Genomic DNA, 21,946 nt, shown 5'->3' on the forward strand with positions numbered 1-21,946 from the left:
AGATATTTGCAGGTGCCTGTGGGCATACCGGCTGCGTATGGGCATGCCAGCTGCTGGATACGTCTTATCATTTTGTCTCCACGGTGCTCTTTGGAGGCCGATCTTTCCCCTCATTTACAACAGAGGAAATGATGGCTCAGGGGCGTGATCTATGGCCTGCAGTCCTTCAGCTGGTAGGAGGTGGGGGCGAGATTTGAACTTGAGTCTCCCTCTGGCTCTAATCCCCATGATCTTTCTGAAGATGGGAAGAGCTCCCGCTTTCTCTTGCAGGAACACCTGGGCAGCTCTCCTGGAAGGGGATGCAGTGCTCTGCGTGTGGCCTGGAGTGGGCAGGCTGGCGATGCTCCTCCTGGACCTGGCCGCTCTGGCAGTTTCTGCGTCTCTCCAACCTCTTTCTGTCTGATCTCCTCTGGGGGTTTCAGGAGGAGCTGAAGATGGAGATTCTGGGGAATGACTTTTACTTTTGGTGGGTGCAGGGCTCCCCTCTGCCTGGGAGGTGGAGAAGGGGGCAGACCTCAAGTGGAGAGCCACCTGGGCTGAGGTGCCTGGGCCAAGTTAGACCTTGGGGCCTGAAGCCTTCTGACCGGTAGCCGGCCCCCTCCCCCCGGAAGCACAGAGCTCCAAGAAGTCAAACACGTGTTGATTCATTTGTTGGAGAAGTTCGGCTCATGGGCTTCCTGCATTCCAGGGTGCTGGTATGCCAGAAATTCTCTGGAGGAGCAAGCAGGGAAGTCTTGTCTTAGAGTAAAAAATGTAATAAAACCTCTCTAGAATCTGCTCCTTCCTTTCCACCCACACAGCCACTGACTAAATTACCTTTTGTTCTCATTTGCTGAATTGCCTTGGCTCCTTAATTGGCTTCCCCGATTCTGGTTTCTCCACACCCACTTCAGTCTGTCCTCCACATGGTTTCCAGAATGATCATTCAAAAATGCAGATCTGACCACGTTTCTGCCTTTGTGTTCCTCCCCATGCCTGCAAGATTGAGTGCACACGCCTTAGTGTGGCCTTCCTGGGCCTTCCAGAACCTTCTGGGGTCTGCATGAGCTGGCCCTGTCCCCTGGCTGACTGCTCTCCCGTCTTCCCCATCCCCTCTAGTCTCTGGCTGCTTGCCATATAAATATATCCCTTTTTTTTTTTTCCCCATAAAGGTTTTCTTGTGACTCTGGCCTTTCCTCTGCTCTGCTCCCCACCTGGGTGTCGTCCCTGCCCCTTACCCTCTGTCTGTGTGTCACACTCCACACACCAACCCCCCCGCAACTGATTGAACCCATTTCGGGGATTATCTCCTCTTTGATGTCTTTCTAGGATTTCAGCCCCCCCACCCCATAGACCCAGTCCCCCTGGGGTCCCACAGACCTCTGTGGCAGCACCCAGGTGGCATACTCCATGTGGCATCAGCTGTCCCCATCTGGAGGGCCCCACCCACACCTCTGGACCTTGGCGAGGGTGGCTGGGCAGCTGGACTCAGCTGGCCCACCATCCCTCCCTGTACGGGCTCAGAGTCTCTCCACGTGGTCCCTCCCTCAGAGTGGTCATGGCAAGAAAATAAAAAGTACAAACCAAAAAAGAAAAAAAATACAGGCTAACTTGTGCTTAATAAAAATGTAGCTGCTCTTTGAAATTTGCGAAGACGTTTGGAGGAGTGCTTGTGGGTAGCACGGGGCCCCAAGAAGAATGGAGAGATACCTTTTTTTTCCTTCTGTAGGTTTTCCAGAGGCAAACAGGAAGACTTACAAGGTTTTAGAAGGAGGTTTGAGACAGTGCTGGGAGGGATTGGGGGCAGGAGGAGAAGGGGACGACAGAGGATGAGATGGCTGGATGGCATCCCTGACTCGATGGACGTGAGTCTGAGTGAATTCCGGGAGTTGGTGATGGACAGGGAGGCCTGGCGTGCTGCAATTCATGGGGTCGCAAAGACACGACTGAGCGACTGAACTGAACTGAACTGAACCTGTGATAGTGCAAGGTTAATAAATGTTAGCAGTAACGACTGCTTTTGATCGCAAGTAACAGAAAATGTGAGTTCCACAAACAGACTCTTATGTCTCTCCTGCCATGAGAAGTTTGGAGTTAGGTGGCTCATGTGTTTAGCAGCTGGACAGAGGTGTCTCTGGACAACTCTTGGCTATTCTAATCTTCAAAGCAGGGCTGTGGGAAGCCCCAGAGACTGCCCCACTTGTGAGGGAAACACTTTCCCGGCATTTCCAGTGGACATGGCCTCATATCTCATTGACCAGACCTGTCATACATAGTTAATTTCAAAGGAAGATGAGAGTGGGGCCCAGATCACAAAAGAGCCATGCTGGATCCCATCCTAGGTCGATTATGTGGATGTAAAGTCAGGGTTGAGAACCGCTGACTTGGATCAGTTCATCACCAGGCACGGTGCTGCCCTAACCAAAATCGGCCTGCGAGTGCAGAAGAGGTCAGGCATGGCTACCAGATGGGTAGTGGGCAGCACCTAACATGGCACCCAGCATGCCAGGGGAGATGGCCACCACATTTGTCAGCCCCGGGTATTCGAGGAGCTCCCCTGCCCTGGCCCCTCACCCCTGCACGGTTCTTTATCCTTTTCTGTGATGGTCTCAGTTGCTAGGCAAACAGTTGTGTTCCTGGAAAGGAAGACCTGCCTCCCCAGTATATGACACAACCTGCTACACATTGCAGGTGCTTTCAGATCAGAGTTTGAAGTGGGCCCACTGGCAAAAGCCCACCTTTGTCGTTAGGTGCAGCCTCTGCCTTTCTTCCAGGTCTCGGCTTGATAATTCGCATCCAGGTCTCTTCTGGTGTGCAGTGTCAGGAACTCTCCGGGATTTCCTCTTGTCATCCAGGGCTTGAGAGCTAGGCTGTGCTCTGTGGGCTGGTGAACTTCAGACAGGCATGTGGAGTATGTCTGAGTTGAGACACAGGCTGTGTCGATTAAGGGGTCTGGTTTGTGGGTGCCTCAACCCCTGTGTCTCCTGACACCTGCTCTCCGTGGCTGCTCAGCAGACGCGCTGAGTGTTGGGGCCATCAGGAAGGCTCCGAGGGTGGGCGTACCTTCTCCCCTTTCTGTCCCTCCGTCTGGTCAGATCTGTCTGTGGACACATCTGTCACTAGTTGATGATGCATCTCACACACCAGTTCTTCAAGCTTATGCGCCAGGCTGCTTATGGCCATGTCACAGTGCCTCTCGGTGCTGGGAGCCCAGACGAACTTTCCCGATGGTTTGTTGAATGAATGGGTGATGTATAGAGGTTCTTCCTTCCCTCGTGTCGTCATTTCAGGCCCAGGGCAGTTAGGGGTTGAAGCAGGTGTTTGGCTTTCTCATGATTTAGTCCAGTTTGTTCCTGCAGCCCCTGAGGACCGCTGGTTCTGAAAAACCCATGGGGGTATTGGGTGCTTGTAGTATTGGATCGACTTGGGAAGCAAACCCGCCACGGCAGCCCCAAGACTGCTCATGCACTGGTTCTTCAAGGCCACGGTTGCATTCTAGAGCACATTCACTTTGCCCACCCTTGGCCTCTCAGGTAGGAGCTGCCTTAGGATGTGTAGGTCAAGGGAATGCCTTTCTCTTGGAAACTTTTCTTTCTGAGTCTCAGGACTGCAGTGGAGTGGCAGGTGTTGCCAAGAAAACGAGGGTCCTTGGCTGTCCACCCTAGCCTGGCTCAAGCTCCCTCTTTCCCCAGAAGCCTCTTAGGTGCTTCTGAGCCTCATTGGTCGCTCCTTTCCTGCCTACTTAACACCCAGCACCAGAGCAATTAGAATGGGCGATGCTATCTAATGGGGATGCTAATTGCGCAGAGGAAATTAACGAAGTCATCAGTGCCTCCGGGCAGGGTCTCCCTGCACCCTCTGCTGTACTGGCCCCTGGTACTCTCAGCCATCAGCAAAACCAAAGACTGGTCCTGTTTTGTCTTGGTTGGGGTTTGAAGCTCCCATTTGCTGCTGGTTGTCAGGCCCCAGAGTTTGCAGCCCCAGTGGAGCCAAGGAAGGGGGCGGGAGGCCCTGAGTTTCCAGCTGTGGCCTTCTCACCCCCGGCCTCCTTGGGAACGGCTCCACTTGTGGTCTGGGGCAGACTTGTTTGTTTGTGTTTGAAGTTCCCCGACTCCGAGTTTGACGTCAGGGCAAGGTTGCTGGCAGGAGGCTTGGCGGGGAGATTGTCTCTGTAACAAATGCACGTGTCTGGCAGCTTCTCCTGGAGGGAGAGCACGGGTGCGTGGGGTGGAGGGAGGGAAGGATGGCTGGTTGCGAAATGCCCGGTTTGGGAACTGAGGTCACTTTCTCCTCTGCTCATCCCCACTTTCCCTGGCATGCTGGCTCTGCCCCTTGCCTGCTCACGGCAGCCCCCCTGGGTACCCTCGAGAGCTCCGTGGGAGTCGGCAGTGCCAGCGCCGAGGCACTTTTGGAGCCAAGTGCCTGGTCATGCCCGCAGGGGAGCCGTGAGCCGAGTCATGACCTCCAGAGCCTTCCTTACTATCTCAGAAATCATTTCGCAACACGTTGGCCGTGGCAGCCAGACCAGACTGCTCAGCTGGCGGGGTTGGCCGGGGGTCCCCAGAAGCGCACTCCAGTTTCGGAGAGGAGATGGGAGAAGTAAGAGGAGCCTCCTGAGGCCCTGGCAGACCTGGCTGGTGCCCAGGAAGGAGCTGCAGCTTCAAGGACTGTCTGGGGAAGGCTGGAGTAAGTCCTGAGAGCTTTGGCAACTTCCTGAAGTTTGGGATGGGTTAGACAGGGACCTGGGCTTCCCAGCTGGCACTAGTGGTAAAGAACCTGCCTTCCGGTTGCAGGAGACATAAGAGACACGAGTTTGATCCCTGGGTCGGGAAGATCCTCTGGAGGAGGGCGTGGCAACCCACTCCAGTATTCTTGTTTGGAGAATCCCATGGACAGAGGAATCTGGAGGGCTGAGATCCATGGGGGTCACAAAGAGTCGGACACGACTGAAGCAACTTAGCATGCATGAAAGCACAGGAATATGGCACTAGCAAAGACTGCCATGGACGTCCTCTTAAGAATATTTCATGCAGCCCACCTGGGAGGAAGGAGTCAGGGTCCCATAGGTGTGGGTGAGCTGGAGGCTGGTCCGTGAACTGTGCCTGCTGGCTGGAGGGCTGAGTGAGCCGGGGAAAGGGGTGGAAGTGTGTAGGGGCCTGCAGGGGCCTCGCTTCACTCTGCAAAGCATGGTGGGGTCTCCTTGAAAGGGGCAGCCCCCTGGCATTGGGCAGGGTGGTAGTTGGTTTTAATGATTTCAGAGCAGGAGTCAGGTGTAGCCCAGAGGGTAGGTTCTTGCACAGAGGACCAGAGGCGGTGGCCCGTCGTGGCTGGAGAGTGTGGAGAGTGTGGGGAAGTCTGTGACTTTTATTCAGAGGACTCACTGCCTGGGACGGTCTGGACATGACTGGATCCGAGTGAGCCAGGTAGGCTGCCCAGCACCCAGATCTTGACATCGCTCTTCTTGTCTCCCGTCAAGAGTCTGAATGGGTTGTGACCTTTTTGGTTGTACAGAGCTCTTCTGTGGGAAAATGCTATGCTCAGGGGCTTTGGGGTTGTGTGAATACTGGGACACCGTGCTTACCTCCTGGAATTTTCATTGAGAGCCCAGCAAGAGAAGAAGATACTGAGCTAAGTAAACAGAAGAGAGAGACTTGCCTGGCGGTCCAGTGGTTGAGACTCCAAGCTGCCAATGGAGGGGGTGTGGGTTTGATCCTTGTGGGGGAACCAGGATTTTTACAAGCTGCATACATGGAGAAAAAATAGATAGATACGATTATTATTACTACTAGGGTTACTGATTGAGTGTTGAGGTGATCTGCATAACTGAGAGAGCTCACTGTTGTCCATGGGAGTCTGGTGTCCCTCTCCGCCTGTGCTGGGATTCGTTGCCCATTTATGTCTGTCACCTCTGTCCTTATAGACTGACCCAACCTGCCCTGCCTGAGATGGCACGTCCTGGGACTCTGAGAGGGCCTGGCACTTTGCCGAACGTTTTACATCCAGATTTTCTCATGTAAATCTTTATAGCCCTTTGAGGGAAATCAGCCCCATTTTACAGGTGGGGAAGCTGAGGCTGACAGGTTACATCTGTGTTTACTTCTGGGGGAGGGTGATGGTGAGGGGCTTGGGGGCCAGGTCTCTGTGTCCCGAGAGCCAGAGTTCTTCCTCAGAGCTACACTGCGTCTTGGGTGTGTTTGGTGTAACCGGTGGAAACCTTCTGGGGCTTGTGTTTTTGTTGGTGGTGTTGTTCCAAGCGCTTTCACATATAGTTATTTTGACTCCAGCTTCTCTAAAACAATACCATTTTATGGTAATATTGAAGCTGAGCTAAGGGAGATTTCCCTAAGAGCCTTGATCTGACATGTCAGAACTGGAACCAGAGCCCAGATCTTTGAGCCTCGGACACTTAGCAAACACTTGCCATGCGTCATGTCTTGGTGATCCCCAGCGGCTGCTTGTGGGCTGACTTGCTGCTCTCCTGCTCCTTCTGTAAGTCTGACTGAGCCTCAGGGCAGGCGCAGGATGCACGCTCAGGAAATGAATGAGTATCAGAGGTGGGCGAAGACTTTCGTTCCAGCCTTGGTCCGCCCCTGCGGCCAGGGTGCTGATGACTCTTTCCCTCTCGCTGCTGGGTCCCATTGCTGAAACCCCAGGTGTTCTTCCCTTCTGGAGAATTTCTATCTGGCGGTTTTGTGGTTAAGAGAAAATGACGCTACCCATGAAAGGCCCTGGTGGAGGCCCCTAGGGCTGGGCTGGCCAGCCCGCTGTGGTTTGTCTGGGAAAGTAACCCCTGGGTGGTTCTACAACTGTGGCCAACTTTCCAAAAAGTGAGAGCAGTCTTATTTTGCTTGGGTAGGCGCTGTACGCCGGACACCTCCTCCAGCAGAACACAAATCTGCAGGTGTCGTTTCTTCTTTACAAGCGTCAGGACAGCAACCCCCCTTGCCCATGACTCATTCTCCTTCCTGGTCTTCACGACCAGCCAGGGCTGTGGATTGTCACCTGGGTACAGTGAGGAATTCTTTAAGTTCTCCTGGGTCCTACCCACTAGTCACTCTGGCTGCCTTTTGATGGGAACTCTGAAAAAAAATGAAAGTATTAATTGCTCAGTTGTGTCCGACTCTTTGCAACCCCATGGACCGTAGCCCGCCAGGCTCCTCTGTCCATGGGATTCTCCAGGCAAGAATACTGGAGTGGGTTACCATTCCCTTCTCCAAGGGATCTTCCCCAGCCAGGGATCAAACCTGCATCTCCCGCACTGCAGGCAGATTCTTTACCATCTGAACCACCTGGGAAGACCAGTGAGGACCTCTAGCAGCCTTCAAAAAAACAAACCTCTCACTCCGCTTCAGGGGAACCCACCCTGATTTTTGAGACTCTCCTGAGCCATCACTTGCCCAACTGACGTTTATTTTCAACTCTCATTTTAATAAACATGAGAGCCTGTCAGGGCTACAGAATGTAATATGTGTTCAGTTGCTCATTCATTCAACAAAGGTTTCACCATAGCAGACCATGCGTCAGTGCTTTACTGGCTCCTGGGGACACAGTGGTGATCAGGTGATCAAGAACCTAGACCAGGCACCTGGCCTCAGGGATTTTCCCATCTGAAGAAGGAAGCAGACAAGCCAAATATTAAATGTGTGATCTGATAGAGGACAAGGGCTGAGGGCCTGGAGGCTGAAAAGGGCTGGACTTGGTGATGGGGCTGAACGAGAGAAGCCCCCAGATCCTGGCTTATTGCCAAGGCCAGATTAGCTGATCTTGATGTTGCCCTGTGTTGGCCAAAGTCTTAGCACAATGAACAGGTTATTCATTGGCTCCCAGGGGTGTGGCCCTTGAAACACTCAGGCTGGGGATGGATAGACCTCTTTGCTGCTGATGTCAATGTCAGCAGCCCGACCTTGTTGCTTCATGCGGAAGAGAATGGTTTTGACTTTGCACAGTTAATTGATTTATTGCCCTATCTTTGGTCAGCAATTTGACGCTGTGGTTTGAGAGCAGTTTGGAGTGGAGGGCAGGCTGTGGGAAACCGTTTAATGTGGGGATGAGGCCCCTGTATTTCCTTCCCTCCTTCCTTTCTCAGGCATCTTTGAGCACACATTATGTACCAGGTGCAGCAATAGGCTTGTGGGGACAGTCCAATGAGGTGGGCATAGTTCCTGCCCTGGTGTATAATAATGGGGGACTAACCTAGTTTTTGGGGGAAGTTTCCATACTATAGTTCAATCCTCCCACCTTACTGTGAGCTGGAATCATCCTTGCTGTTGTACAGATGAGAGAACCAAGACTCAGGAAAATTAATGAACTTCTCTAAGGTCACACAGTTAAAAGACAGAAACTAGATCTGAATCAGAGTCGTTTTTCTTTTTTTAAAATTATGAAAGTATGACAACACATTTACATAACACATTAAATTATCAAAGTCTGATAACACATTTATGTTACAAGACATTGCAAAATACAGAACAAAGTTACGTGTAGTTCTACTATATATTACAGTTCTTTTTTTAAGTGGATAAATTAAGGTTTTCAGCTGGAGTTCCAGTATTGAATGCAGATGCTGTTCAACTCCAAAATCTGTGCTGTGTTCACTGCCCCGGGAGCTCACATCTGTAGGGGGGACACCCGGTTAGAAGCTTGAACAGGAGGCCCTCTGTGGTAGCGGCTCCCGGAGAGGTATGGACAGGGCACTAGGCAGGGGAGAAGGGGGAGGATTCTCATTAGCCCAGGGGGTCTTGACCAGGCCAAGGACACTGTGGCTGGAAGAGAGCAGGACGTCCAGCCACTCCAGACATTTGAGCAGAGGCCCAGGAGTATGGACATACAGAAAGTATTAATATTTGAGGACTAGCTCCTAGGAGAGTGCTCACCTGGAGGACTGGGTGGGTCAGGGGTAGGGTGGAATGGAGATGAGGCTGGAAAAGAAAGCTGAGGTCCTGAACTTGGAATGGCCTCTGGTCACACTTGGAGAAGGGCTCCCCAGGTGGCGCTAGTGATGAAGAACCCGCCTGCCAGTGCAGGAGACACAAGAGACGTGAATTCGATCCCTGGGTTGGGAAGATTCCCACAGCCACCCACTCCAATATTCTTGCCTGGAGAATCCCTTGGACAGAGGAACCTGGCTGGCTAGGGTCCACAGGGTCCCAAAGAGTTGACCACATTGAGATATTTACAGATAAAGAACAAGGAATGAATTAGCAACAGCAAAACTCTCGAGGGGGCAGCAGGTACTGGGAAGTGGCTCCCAAGGGCAGGGTTCATTCATGCAAGACTGTGAAGGTGGTGCTTTCTTGAGGGGAAGCTCCCAAGTCGCCGTCTCTGCAGCTCTCATGGGGTCCCGGGGTCGCTGAGTCTCAGTGGGACCTGCCCTCTTTGGGTTGTCGCTCATTTCCCTCCGTTTGAGTCCACTCCCTCTTAATCAGTCGCGGCTGCACTCTGCCCTGAAGGTCTTGCCCCTCCGCATTCCTCAGCACAGTGTGGGGCAGCCCAGCATTTGTCAAAGAGAATACTAGTATTTACTCTTTTATTATTTGCAGCTTTAGCCTTTTGAGATTCTTTTGAAACCCGTGGACAGGCTTTGCCTGGAAAACACATAGATTCACGTGTCTGAAATTTGCATGCATTTCAGGGAGCGAGTCTTGAAAGCCTCTTGGTGGACCCCAGTCAGGGACCTTGGCTAATAGAGCCACAGCCCGCCGGCCTGGCCAGCCCTCAGGATGCGCGTGCCGTGGGCTGGGCATTCACGCTGAGGGCTTCGTTTCTTCTTAGCCTCCCTGAGAGGGAGGTTCTATTCTTACCCCCTTTTCTGGAGCAGGAAACTGAGACTTTCCTGGGGGCAGGGTGTTCTGTAGCTTGTCCGAGGTCACAGGGCTCGGGTGTGTCTGAGCCCTCGGGTCCTAGCCCGAGCAATCTGATTCTTGGCTGGAAGCCTCTAAGTGGAAGGTTACTCATCCTCCCCAAGCCCCTGCGTTTTTCACGTCATCCATCACTGACTCCCCGTACCCCTCCCCTTCTCCCAAGCAGGAAGCCCTTCTTCCATGCCACCCCGTACTCTGTTCTGCCCAGTCTTGCCCATTACTTTCTGAAGAGCGTGGTCCTTGGTGGGAGGTGGGGAGGGTGGTGTGGCCGCCGGCCTTGGGTGGGACAGAGGGTAAGGGCTGGTTCTCTAGGCTTCCCTGCTGGCTCTGCCAGACCCTACTCGTCTCCCCATGCCTCCTCGCTTTCCTGCTTCACCCTGCTTGAATGGCAGCGGAGGGGGCACCTGGCAGGCCCCCGTCCGTGTCTCACGGCTCGTGTTTGCCAGAGCTCCACGCGCCGCGAGTGAACCCGCTTTTCTCTCCTGGGCTCCCCGCAGGCGAAGCTGCTCCGGTACATCTGCAAGCAGTGGCAGTGCAAGCTGAGCGTGGCTCCGGGCGAGAGGACCTCGGAGCTCGACAGCTACCCTCGCTTCAGCGACTGGCTGTACACCTTCAACGTGAGGCCGGAGGTGGTGCAGGTACGGGGGCTACGCCATGGGGACTGGGGTCTTCGGGTGGGATGTGGGCGGGGTGTCGAGCAAAGGGACCACACACAAACCCGAGGACTGGCTCCACCGTGGCTGCGGCTGATGGGGCAGGAGTGGGTTGTGGAGGGGACGGCAGCACCAGGAGGGACCCAGGGCCCACGTGGCTCTAGCCTGTGTCCTGGGTGCCATCACTCTATAGCCAGACAGCCTGACCCCGCCACTCATAGGTTCATCATGAGCACAACAGCCGGCGTCTCTGGAAACACTGACTGTGCAACAGACACTGATGAACACTCTGTATAGATAATCTCACTTCATTCCCAAAAAGCCCTGTGAAGGAGTTACTATCACGATTGCTGTTTTATACTTGAGAAACTTAAAGCACCATTTTATGCTTGAACAAATTAAAGCGTGGATGGGTCAAATAGCTTGTTTAAAATCATACAGCTGATAAACGAGAGTTTTGGAATTTAGAAGCAAGGATCTGAGTTTAGTTTTCTCCTGTAACTCCAGTAGTAATACTGTTTTCCTTCCTTTGTTCTCTTTGCCCATCCATCCAACCTACCCACCCACCTACCCACTAAACTAATCAACCAGTATGCAAGGAGGAGGTCAGAGGTCAGGGGCAGCTCTCATGGGGTATCAATAAATCAGTGCTTGACAGGTGTTGTTCACCCGGGCAGGTCTTTTAAATCCCTCACTTCTCTTCTAAAATGGAAAAGATGGACTTGGCCATTGTTGTAAAGCAACACAAATTCATTTTATGTAGACACTTTGGAAAACAGAAGAAGGGGGAAAAATCACATACCTATTACCACCACTCAGAGAAAAATCTGTGATCATTAAGACTTTGATAGTTCCTTCCAGCCTTTTTTTTTTACCCTAATACTTAAGTCTTTAAAAAAAAAATCTCTAGATGGCTTAGACCTGTGCTGTCTAGTAAGGTAGCTAATGTTATGTTCTTGGAATGTGGCAAGTCCACACTGAGATGTATTATGATTTCAAAGACATAAATTCAAAGATGTGCTGAATTCTGAAGACATGATCCAGAAAAAAGAAAATATTAAAAACTTAATAGTTAATCTGTTGAGATGCTATTTTGGTTATATGAAGCTAAATAACATGATTAAAATTTATTTCATATATATTTACTTTTTCAAGTGTGGCTATTCAGAAATTAAAATTTAAGTATGTGGCTTGCATTATATTTCTCTAGGGCAACACTGATTTAAACCATCCTGAATAAACAATTTTATATTTTACTCTTATCATTGGACATGCTAACCAGCATGTTTTCCTTGTATTTTCACACTTGGTAACCACCTCCCACCCCACTTTCTTTCAGGAGCTTCATAATGTCTGAGTATATGTGCTATCGTTTACCAGGCAGAGGTTAATTCCAGTTGTTGACTATTGTATATGTCATGGTGGTTAATATTGTTTATGAATCTGCTTGTATATTTAAGAATTTTCACTAGGAGAGATTCCTTGGACAGGAGGTGACTTGAACTTAAGAAATTCCTGTTATGGGTGAGAGAAGATGGGGGTGAGTGCGGGCTCCCCACAAGGGCACTTCTAGCACCTTACACGCTCCCAGCCCTGGCCTTGGCCCCAGTGGCCCTCATAGTTGTGACATACGTCAACTTTTAAGAAGCTGGCAGAAAAGAGTTTGCTCATGAGAATTTTGAAGGAAACTGCTTTGTGAGATCGGAGAAGGCGATGGCAACCCACTCCAGTACTCTTGCCTGGAAAATCCCATGGATGGAGGAGCCTGGTAGGCTGCGAGATGGAGGTACCTTGGGGGTATTGTTAACAGTCACATGCATGCATGCACATAATATGTATGTTGTTAGCCACTCAGTCATGTCTGACTCTTTGTGACCCCTTGGACTATAGCCAACCAGGCTCCTCCATCCATAGAATTCTCCAGGCAAGAATACTGGAGTGGGTGGCCTTTCCCTTCTCCAAGGGATCTTCCTGACCCAGTTATTGAACCTGGGTCTCCTGCATTGCAGGCGGATTCTTTACCGTCTGAGCCACCAGGGTAGCCACCAGCTGCTTAGTCACTCAGTGTGTCCGACTCTTTGTGACCCCATGGACTGTAGCCCACCAGACTCATGTCTGTAGCCTGCCTGGAAGGTGCAGGGGCTTGCCCAGCATCGCATCAGCATCTTCCCTGCTTGATGATGAGGACCACTGGGTTCAGAGTGGCCGAGTTACTCTATGAAGGTCCCCAAGCTGGTAACAGGGGCAGACTTGAGGGTCAAACCCGGGGCTGCTGGACTCCAAACTGTGCCTTCTAGCTTCCTTTCTTGGGCTTAAGACATCTTTGGCAGATGGCTTTGCTCCTTGAGGGATTTCCCTCAGATCTGCAGAGATGTGAAATATGCTGGAGACCCAGCCTCACCCGTGCCCGGCTTTGAAAGAGGAGCTGGCCATGCCCAGGGCAGAAGCCAGGACCCTGGGCCGGCTGCAGAAGCTTTTTGGCCTCTGGGGAGCCCTCTGGTGGCAGCCGGGACAGGGGCCTCCCAGCCGGGCCCAGAGGTGATCGTGAGTTAAGTGGTGTCTGAATCACGGAGCCATGCGTGAGGACTTGCCTAGTTTCCAGTGTCTAGGACTCCATGCTCCCAATGCCGGGGGCCCAGGGTTCGATCCCTGGTTGAGGAACTAGATCCCACATGCAACTAAAAAAGACCCCACGTGCTACAACTAAGGCCTGGTACAGGCAAATGAATACATATTTTTAAAAAGCAAACAAAAACAAAGTCATCTGGGGTAGTCAGAGCTGGGTGTAAATGAGGGGAGAGCTCATTTGTGCGAAGGTTCAGGCAGGCTGGAGAGCCCACGAGCCAGGTGTGTTTGGGAGCCAGAATGCTCCCTGGCAGAGGGCACTGGGACAGAGTCTGAGCAGAAAGCTGTGTGTGGGTGGTGGGGTCGGGGAGAGACGGCAGGAGTGTCTCCGGCCCCTCCCTCCGTGTCCCCTCACCCCTCCACCTCCCCGCCTGCACCATGGCCCAGGCCCCCATCCTCTCACCCGAGCTCCTGCAGCAGCCCCAGAACTGTCTCCCTACTTTATCATTGACCTGCTTCACTCCATTTTCCACACAGCATGAAGAAATGTAAATTGGACCACGTAATTCTCCAGGGCTTCCCATTTCTTTCCGAATAAACACCAGATGCCTCACACACTTTGACCTCTGCATGTCTCTGACCTCATTTCACTAACCCTCCCCTTCACTCCCTCTGGTCTGACTTTTGCACCCACTCCCTTGCTCCCTGGAGTGCTCTTTCCTAGGCTTATCCCATGGACATCATTCTAGTGTCAGAGCCATCGTCACCTCCTCCGTGCAGTCTTCCCTGATGAGCAAAAGGCCACTCTTATATTTCTTTCTTTCTTTTTTTTTTTTGAATTGTTTATTTTGTACTGGAGTATAGCCAACTGTCAGTGTTGTGATAGTTTCAGGTGAAAAGCGAAGGGATTCAGCCAAACATTTACATGTATCCATTCTTCCTCCAAATCGCCCTCCCATCCAGGCTATCCAGTAGGTCCTTGCTGGTTATCCAGTTTAAATATAGCAGTGTGTACATACATGGCCATCGCAAGCTCCCTAACTATCCCTTCTCCCCAGCAACCGTAAGTCTGTTTTCTAAGTCTGTGAGTCTCTCTCTGTTTCCTAAGTAAGTTCCTTTGTGTCGTTTCATTTTAGACTTCACATGCAAGGAATGTCGTACATTATTTCCAGTATTTCTCCTTGTCTGTCTGACTTGCTTCACCCAGGATGACACTCTGTAGATCCGTCTATGTTGCTGCAAATGACATTATTTCATTCTCTTCAATGGCTGCCACTCCTGTGCTTCTTAACCCACCAATTGTGTGGACTCTGACTGGCTCCCACTCCACTCTCCTAGGCCCAGATGCATCCTATGTGCTTTCAGCCAGAATTGGTTCGAGAATAGGTTGTGGTTCAGTCACTCAGTCGTGTCTGACTCTTTGCAACCCCATGGACTACAGCATGCCAGGCCTTCCTCCCCTTCGCCATCTCCCAGAGCTTGCTCAAACTCGTCCATTGAATCGATGATGCCATCTGACCATCTCATCCTCTATCACCCCCTTCTCCTTCTGCCTTCAGTCTTTCCCAGCATCAGGGTCTTTTCAAATGAATCAGTTCTTCGCATCAGATGGCCAAAGTATTGTAGCTTCAGCTTCAGCATCCGTCCTTCCAATGAATATTCGGAGTTGATTTCCTTAGGGATTGACTGGTTTGATCTCCTTGCTGTCCCACTTAAGAGTCTTCTCCAACACCACAGTTTGAAAGCATCAGTTCTTTGATGCTCAGCCTTCTTTATGGTCCATCTCTCACATCCGTACATGACTACGGGAAAAACCGTAGCTTTGACTCTTCGGACCTTTGCCGACAAAGTGATGCGCCGCCTAGATGGGCAGGTGCACATTTCAGAAACCAAAGTTCCAAGTGGCATGAAAGTCACGCCCCTTTCCACAGCTGAACTCAGAGACAGAATCCGTTGACTTCTGAATGTCAGCGAAACCACCGTTTATTTTCCTAAATGAATGTTTTATTTTGGAATAGTTTTAGATTTACAGGAAAGTTGCAGAGTCCGTGCAGAGTTCCCGTCTGCACCCCTCACCCGCGTCCCGTCATTAACATCATATATTACCAGCGTACATTTGTGAAAACTCAGAACATGGCATTGGTTTATGACTACTAATTACACTCCAGATTCCATTTGGATTTCACCAGTTTTTCCATTGTTGTCCTCCTCCTGGTCTAGGTTCCAATCCAGGGTACCATGTTGTTCTCTTTAAAGATGTATTCATTTAGTTGTGGCACGCAGGATCTAGATTGAACCTGGACCCCTTGCTTTAGAAGTGGTGAGTCTTAGGCACTGGACCACCAGGGAAGTCTCACCACATTGTGTTTATTCACATACAAATTTGTTTCCCTTAAAAAAAAAAATATATATATATATATATATTTATATATATATATAAGATGCTAAAATGGGATCATAGAATGGTATCATCCTGAGGTTTTTAGTTTGAATTTCACCTCTGTGTTGGTCCATGCAAGCCCACCTCATTCTTCTTTCTTTTAAAATTATTTATTCACTTGTTTGGCTGTGCTGGGTCTTGCAGCCTTTCTCCAGGTGTAGACTTTCTCAGTGCTTCTCACTGAGGTGGCTTCACTTGCTGTGGAACATGGGCTGTAGGGCACGCGGGCTCAGTAGTTGCAGCACGCGGGCTCGGTAGTTGCAGCACGCGGGCTCAGTAGTCGCGACTCCTGGGCTCTTGAGCACAGGCTCAGTAGTTGCGGTGCACGGGCTGAGTTGCTCCAGGCCATGTGGGATCTTCCCAGACCCACCCCTCTCTCCTGCATTTGCAGGCGGATTCTTTGCCACTGAGCCACCAGGGACGCCCACTTCATTCTTCTTTAGCAATAGAATAGGAAGAGGTTGGGTTTCTCCTCAATATTTCAGGAATGGCTGTGTTGGAGCCCTCCAGAAGGTATCAGCTTGTGCCCAGTAGAAGCTGTGTGCCAGGCAGTGTGGTGCTTGGCATCCGGGAAGCCCTGGCATATATTTGCTGGTGAAAAGTGACTGAGGAATGAGCAAAAGTCACAGTGGGATGCAGGCTCGGGGTGCCAGACTTGAAAACGGGGTGTCTGTCTTTTTTCTGTTCAGTTTTTTGGAGAAAGGATTCAAGTCCATGAAGTCTGGCATTTCCTTCTGCTGAGCTATGGGGGTGCACGGGTGCAGTTAACACTCTCAAGACGATTTTGCCAGGACCGCTCCCTAGGCCTCTGGGAATGGCTTTTGTGTGATGGGACTTGTCTCTTTATTCTCTTGGGGTTTTCTGCTGATCCTGATACCTGCAGTGTATTTGAGTGTAGCCCTATGTCCGTGCGTAACCTCCTCCTTCCTTTTCAAAATCTCCTTCCCGGGCCCTGTCCCTCTCCATGCATGTGTGCTAAGTCACTTCAGTCGTGTCCAACTCTGTCTATGGACCGTAGCCCACCAGGCTCCTCTGTCCATGGGATTCTCCAGGCAAGGATACTGGAGTGGGTTGCTCTGCCCTCTTCCAGGGGAATCTTCCTTATTCAGGGATTGAACCCACATCTCTTAGGTCTCCTGCATTGGCAGACATGTTCTTTTCCATTATTGCCGCCTGGGAAGCTGTTTGTCCTTCTGCTGCTGCTGCTGCTAAGTCGCTTCAGTCGTGTCCGACTCTGTGCGACCCCAGAGATGGCAGCCCACTAGGCTCCTCCGTCCCTGGGATTCTCCAGGCAAGAATACTGGAGTGGGTTGCCATTTCCTTCTCCAATGCATGAAAATAAAAAGTGAAAGTGAAGTCGCTCAGTCGTGCCCAACTCTTAGCGACCCCATGGACTGCAGCCTACCAGGCTCCTCCGTCCATGGATTTTCCAGGTAAGAAGTACTGGAGTGGGGTGCCATTGGCTTCTCCAGTTAGAGTTATCTAAACATTATTTCAGCTTTGTCTTTAAGACTGTGGTCACCAGTTTGTGGTCATACAGTTTTCAGGAAAGAATGCCTTTCTGCTGTATGAAGAGAGGGGCTGGACATGGAAGTGGCCACAGGGCAGTGTGGCTCCTCTGGGGTCCTGGTGTGGACGAAGGGACTCTTGACTCTCCCTTCTTTTCCCACCAGGGACACACCCCAGCCCTCACTGGCTCCAGAGCCTGCTGCGGGCCCTTCTGACCTGTGTGACCCCTGACCCCTTCTCCTCGGATGCTGGAGACAGGCAGCTCTGGAGATGCCTTCATCTATTCACCCAACCATCACACCTTTGTCTAGAGTGACACCATCCAACAGAACTTTCTGTGATGCTAGAAGCAATCTGTTCTATGCACCATGGTAACCACCAGCCACATGTGGCCAGGGAGCACTTGAAATAAGTATAGTGCAATTGAGAAACCGTAATTTAAATTTCATTCTGTCATGTCAGTATGTGTGTAAGTCGCTCAGCCATGTCTGACTTTTGCAACCCCATGGACTGTAGCCCGCCAGCTCCTCTGTCCATGGAATTCTCTGGGCAAGAATACTGGACTGGGTTGCCATTCCCTTCTCTAGGGAATCTTCCTGACCTAGGGATTGAACCTGAATTTCCCGCATTGTAGGCAGATTCTTTACCATCTGAGCCACCAGGGAAGCCCCTGTCATGTTGGATTTTCATATAAATAGCTACTTGGCTGTTGCTGTGACGGGGCAGTGCAGGTCTAGGTCCTGTGCTGGGAGCCGGGACTCTAATCGCGCTCTCCCAGGGCCGGGAGCTCCCAGGCTGGGGAGAGGCATAGTCAACAGCCGGTGCTGAGTGCCCGGATGGAAGCCAGCCTGGGGTCTGTGGGAGCTGGTGGGCAAACTCACCGTGGGTGCTAGCAGGCAGCTAGACTGGCAGGAAGGGAACAGAAACTGCAAGACCTTGGGGTTGACAGAGCTGTGCTATCCTTGCCAGGAAGAATTTGCAAAGATCTGGAAGGAATCGGTGAGGAAACAGGGTTGGTTCATGGGATCCTCCATGAGTGGAGTGTAAGGGTTGGGGTTTTTGCCTGGGAGATCATGGAAGGGTGTATATGTGAGAGAGGAAGAGAGAGAACTTTAGGGTTGTTTGAAGACAAGTAGACCTCCTCCTGGACTTCCTTGGTAGTTGGGCTTCCCTGGTGGCTCAGACGGTAAAAAATCTGCCCACAATGTGGATGGGTTCGATCCCTGGGTCGGGAAGATCCCCTGGAGGAGGACGTGGCCACCCATTCCAGTATTCTTGCCTGGAGAATCCCATGGACAGAGGAGCCTGGTGGGCTGCAGTCCATGAGGCTGCAAAGAGTTGGACAGGAAAGTGAGATGGTGCCCCTGACTGGTGAGAAATAGGAGCGCCCTGAGCAGATCTGGATGGTTGGGGTGGTTAAGATGAGGGAGTGGACAGGCGAGTGAGTGTAGAGGCAGGGCCCCTTCTCTGGGCATCTAGAGTCACACACTGTATTATTTCCGCCCTTTTTCTCACCCTCTTCCTCATCTACAAGTTAAAAACTAAAAATCACAGCTTCATGTTCTGGCTGCAGCTGGGGAAATGATTTCACAGCCTGCTGGCATGGAGCCATTTTTTTTTTCCTTCAGCAATTTCCCTGTTGGAAGTTGTTAAAGGAAGTGGCAAGCGCTAGCTGGGACCAGTGCTAGCAGGGAGCGTGGGGGATGCAGAGGCTGAATTCCAGGGCTGCAGCCACAGTCCACAGACTCCTTGAATAAGCTCTTGCTGGTGGCGTGTTCAGAACTGAAGATGCAGGCGGGTCCGGTAAGGGGTTTATGTGGTGGCCCCCGCTGGGCAGGTTTCTCTTTCCTCTTTCCGTGTATCCCCGTGTCTAAAGTCCGGTCTTCTCTTGGGGATGGAGAAGAAAGCTGCCTGACCTCTGCTACCATCTTGCCTTCCCATTGGCTGGGAGTGGCTGCAGCTCCATGGGCCCCAGGAGGTAGGCCGTGTGAGCGGGAGGCTGTAGATTAGACCAGAAGAGCGAGGGGGTATTTGGCTTCTGGGTTCAGCTTTAATAGACATGAATCCTGCCATCCTCGCCTCTCCTCCCGCCCTCTTCATGTCCCTGCCCTCTCCCTCTGGAAGCCTGAGGCCCCGCCATCCTGACTGCCTTGCTTGTTGGCAGCTGGGAGCATCCTTGGAATGTGGCCCACACCCTCACCCTGCCGCCTGCAGGGATCTGGGCCGGCTGTCAGTCCTACAGGCCCAGGGCTGCCTCCATACAGAGGAGTTGAGATCTCTGGCACTGATCTCAGTACCAGCTCAGTGTGGCTGGCAAGTGGAGCCCTGGCCAGTGGACTGGCCTGTGGGCATCACCCAGCCAGTCAGGAGAAGATCTAAAGCCAGATATAGAAGGAAGAGGGCAAACTACAAGGGAGCATTTTATAGCTACCATCCTCTTTAATCCCTGGGATGGGGGTTGAGGGAAACACTAGGATCCCTACTTTGTAGCTGAGCAAACTGAGGCTCAGAGACATTGGGTGACATGTTAGCATCACACAGCAGGCGGATAACCAAGTCAGGATTCAAACTCACATTCTTTTGACTCCAAAGCCAGGCTTCCTTTCCCTGGCAGATTTTGTCCTCTGTCGTTTGACCCAGAACAGCCCGGCCTGGGGTGGGGGTGGGGGTTGGGCTACTGTATGTCGCTGCGTGGTTGACTTGATCTTTATTTCTTCCAGTCTTCCTCCTTCTCCACCCCCCTCCCTGCCCGCCCCCCCCCCTTCCCCTCTCTCAGTCTCTTTTCTCTTTTTTTTCCAGCCTTCCTTTCTCCCCTTCCCCACTCTTCCTTTCTCTTCTTTCATCCCTCCATCCTTCTTCCCTTCCTCAATCTCCTTCTTCTTTCCTTTCCAACCGCCTGTTCGACATCCAATGATCACTTACTTACCTTGTGCCAGGTACCCAGATTCATTACTACAGGGGATTCCTTGATGAACAAAGTGCAGTCTGCCCTGACGGGCTTACAGGGTGGTGGGATGTAGTCATCTCCAAATAACGATGGTGATGGGTCCGCAGGGAGGAAAGGATGAAACACGGCAGGAAGCAGAGCAGAGGATGCCTGCTCACGTTTCGCCTGTTCATCCACGCATGCGCACGCCCAGTGAACACGCACTTACCTCCTGTTGTGAGTCAGGTCCTGATCTAGGCACTGCCCATGAGTTCCTGTCCTTACAAGACTTGCAGACATCACCCTCTTCCATGAATGAAGTGATTTATTTTTCTAATTATGAGCCAGAGTGCCTTCTTTTAAGCTTTGACTGAAGGGGTACTCCTGGTTCCTAGATATCTGAAAAATCATGAGACGACTGCTCTGCTCAGCCCGTATTGGTTGAGCATTTTTACAGTGAGCCCATTTCCTCAATCTTTTAGATTTCTGGGCTGCCAAGTCCAGCAAAACCCGATGAGACTGGAAGTGCCACGTGGGCAGGGACCTGGGTGTCTTGCTCATTGCTCTGTCTCCAGTTCCTGGCATGTAGGAAGTGTTCTTGATGAATGACTGCAGCTAAGTGAGATTATCCAAGAGTTTTGGTCTCTTCGATCTCAGGAGCTCTCTGATCTGAGCTAGTGAAAGTTGAATTGGAGAGGTCTCTGGGGAGGTCTTTGGGGGCTGCTGAGGTCTGGGGTTCCTGAGCTGCCTTTGGTTTCCGTTGGCAACAGGCAGACTTGAGCAAGACCATGCGCCTGTCGCTTCCTCTGGGGCCACTGGCTCCTGAGTTGTTGGCCTGCCTTCTGTGGGGACTACCTCCAAAGGCAAGATTGCTCTAGAACAGATCTGCCCAGCTAGATATTGGGAAATTCTTGTGTCGACACCACACTGTTTTAATTATCTTAAAGAAAAAGTCTCTTCTCTCATTTTGCTTCCTTTTAAAAAAAAAATCAGCATATAAGTTTCAGTGGCTCCTGCTTCCAGCTCTGTGCCTTTGAGTAGGCAACAGATTAAAAAGATTGCTTAAGGCCATGACCCCTGGAATTAGACAGCCTAGCCCCTGGAGCTGGGAGGCAGACATAAGCTTCACTTTGCCACTCGCCGACGGTGTGATCTTGGATAAGTCCCTTACCTTTCCGAGCCTGTTACTAGGCTGTTGACTGCTCTAACTAGAAACTGAGGAGTCATTTCTGATTCCTTCTGCTTCCTCCACCTTGACATTCAGTTGACTAGCAAATCTCGCTAGCTCTATTCCCAAATATATATCCCAATCCATCTATGTCTCTTTTTCACCACTGCCACGTCCCTAGTCCTAGCTACTTCACGGACTTGTGCATTAGCACCTACGTTGCTGTCTGTATCAGTCTTGCCCTTCCCTCCGTGTCATTGTTCATGAGTCAAGAGGGATTTTTCTTCTTCGTCGTCTTGTTGTTGTTGTTCACTCACTAAGTCATGTCTAGTTCTTTGTGATCCTGCAGACTGCAGCAGGCCAGGCTTCCCTGTCCTTCACTATCTCCTGGAGTTTGCTCAGACTCATGTCCATTGAGTCGGTGATGCTATTTAACCATCTCACCCCCTTCTACTTTCGCCTGCAATCTTTCCCAGCATCAAGGTCTTTTTTCAGTGCGTCGACTCTTTGCATCAGGTGGCCAAAGTATTAGAGCTTCAGCTTTAGCATCAGCCCTTCCCATAAATATTCAGGGTTGATTTCCTCTAGGATTGACTGGTTTGATCTCTTTGCTGTCCAAGGGACTCTCAAGAGTCTTCTCCAGGATCACAAATTTGAAAGCATCACTTCTTTGATGCTCAGCCTTCTTTATGATGCAACTTTCATATCTGTGCATGACTGCTGGAAAAACCATAGCTTTGACTATATGGTCCTTTGTCTTCTTTTTAACGTATTTATTTGTTATCATTCGGCTGTGTTGGCTCCGCAGCATGCAGGCTCTTCTCTGCAGTGCTCACCTTTCTCTCT

The 21,946-nt window shown here is 51.2% G+C and overlaps 1 protein-coding gene across 1 annotated transcript in view; it reads left to right on the plus strand.

Annotated features, from left to right (window-relative positions):
* The window catches only part of KSR1 (kinase suppressor of ras 1), a 157,089-nt gene that overhangs the window by 79,051 nt on the left and 56,092 nt on the right, over window positions 1-21,946 (plus strand). The window contains exon 2 of the mRNA XM_052657614.1: window positions 10,337-10,477. Coding sequence (XP_052513574.1) covers window positions 10,337-10,477 — 141 coding nt within the window. The remainder of the gene's footprint in view (window positions 1-10,336; window positions 10,478-21,946) is intronic.

Source organism: Budorcas taxicolor, chromosome 19 (genome assembly GCF_023091745.1).
Source record: "Budorcas taxicolor isolate Tak-1 chromosome 19, Takin1.1, whole genome shotgun sequence".
Classification (NCBI taxonomy): Eukaryota; Metazoa; Chordata; class Mammalia; order Artiodactyla; family Bovidae; genus Budorcas; species Budorcas taxicolor.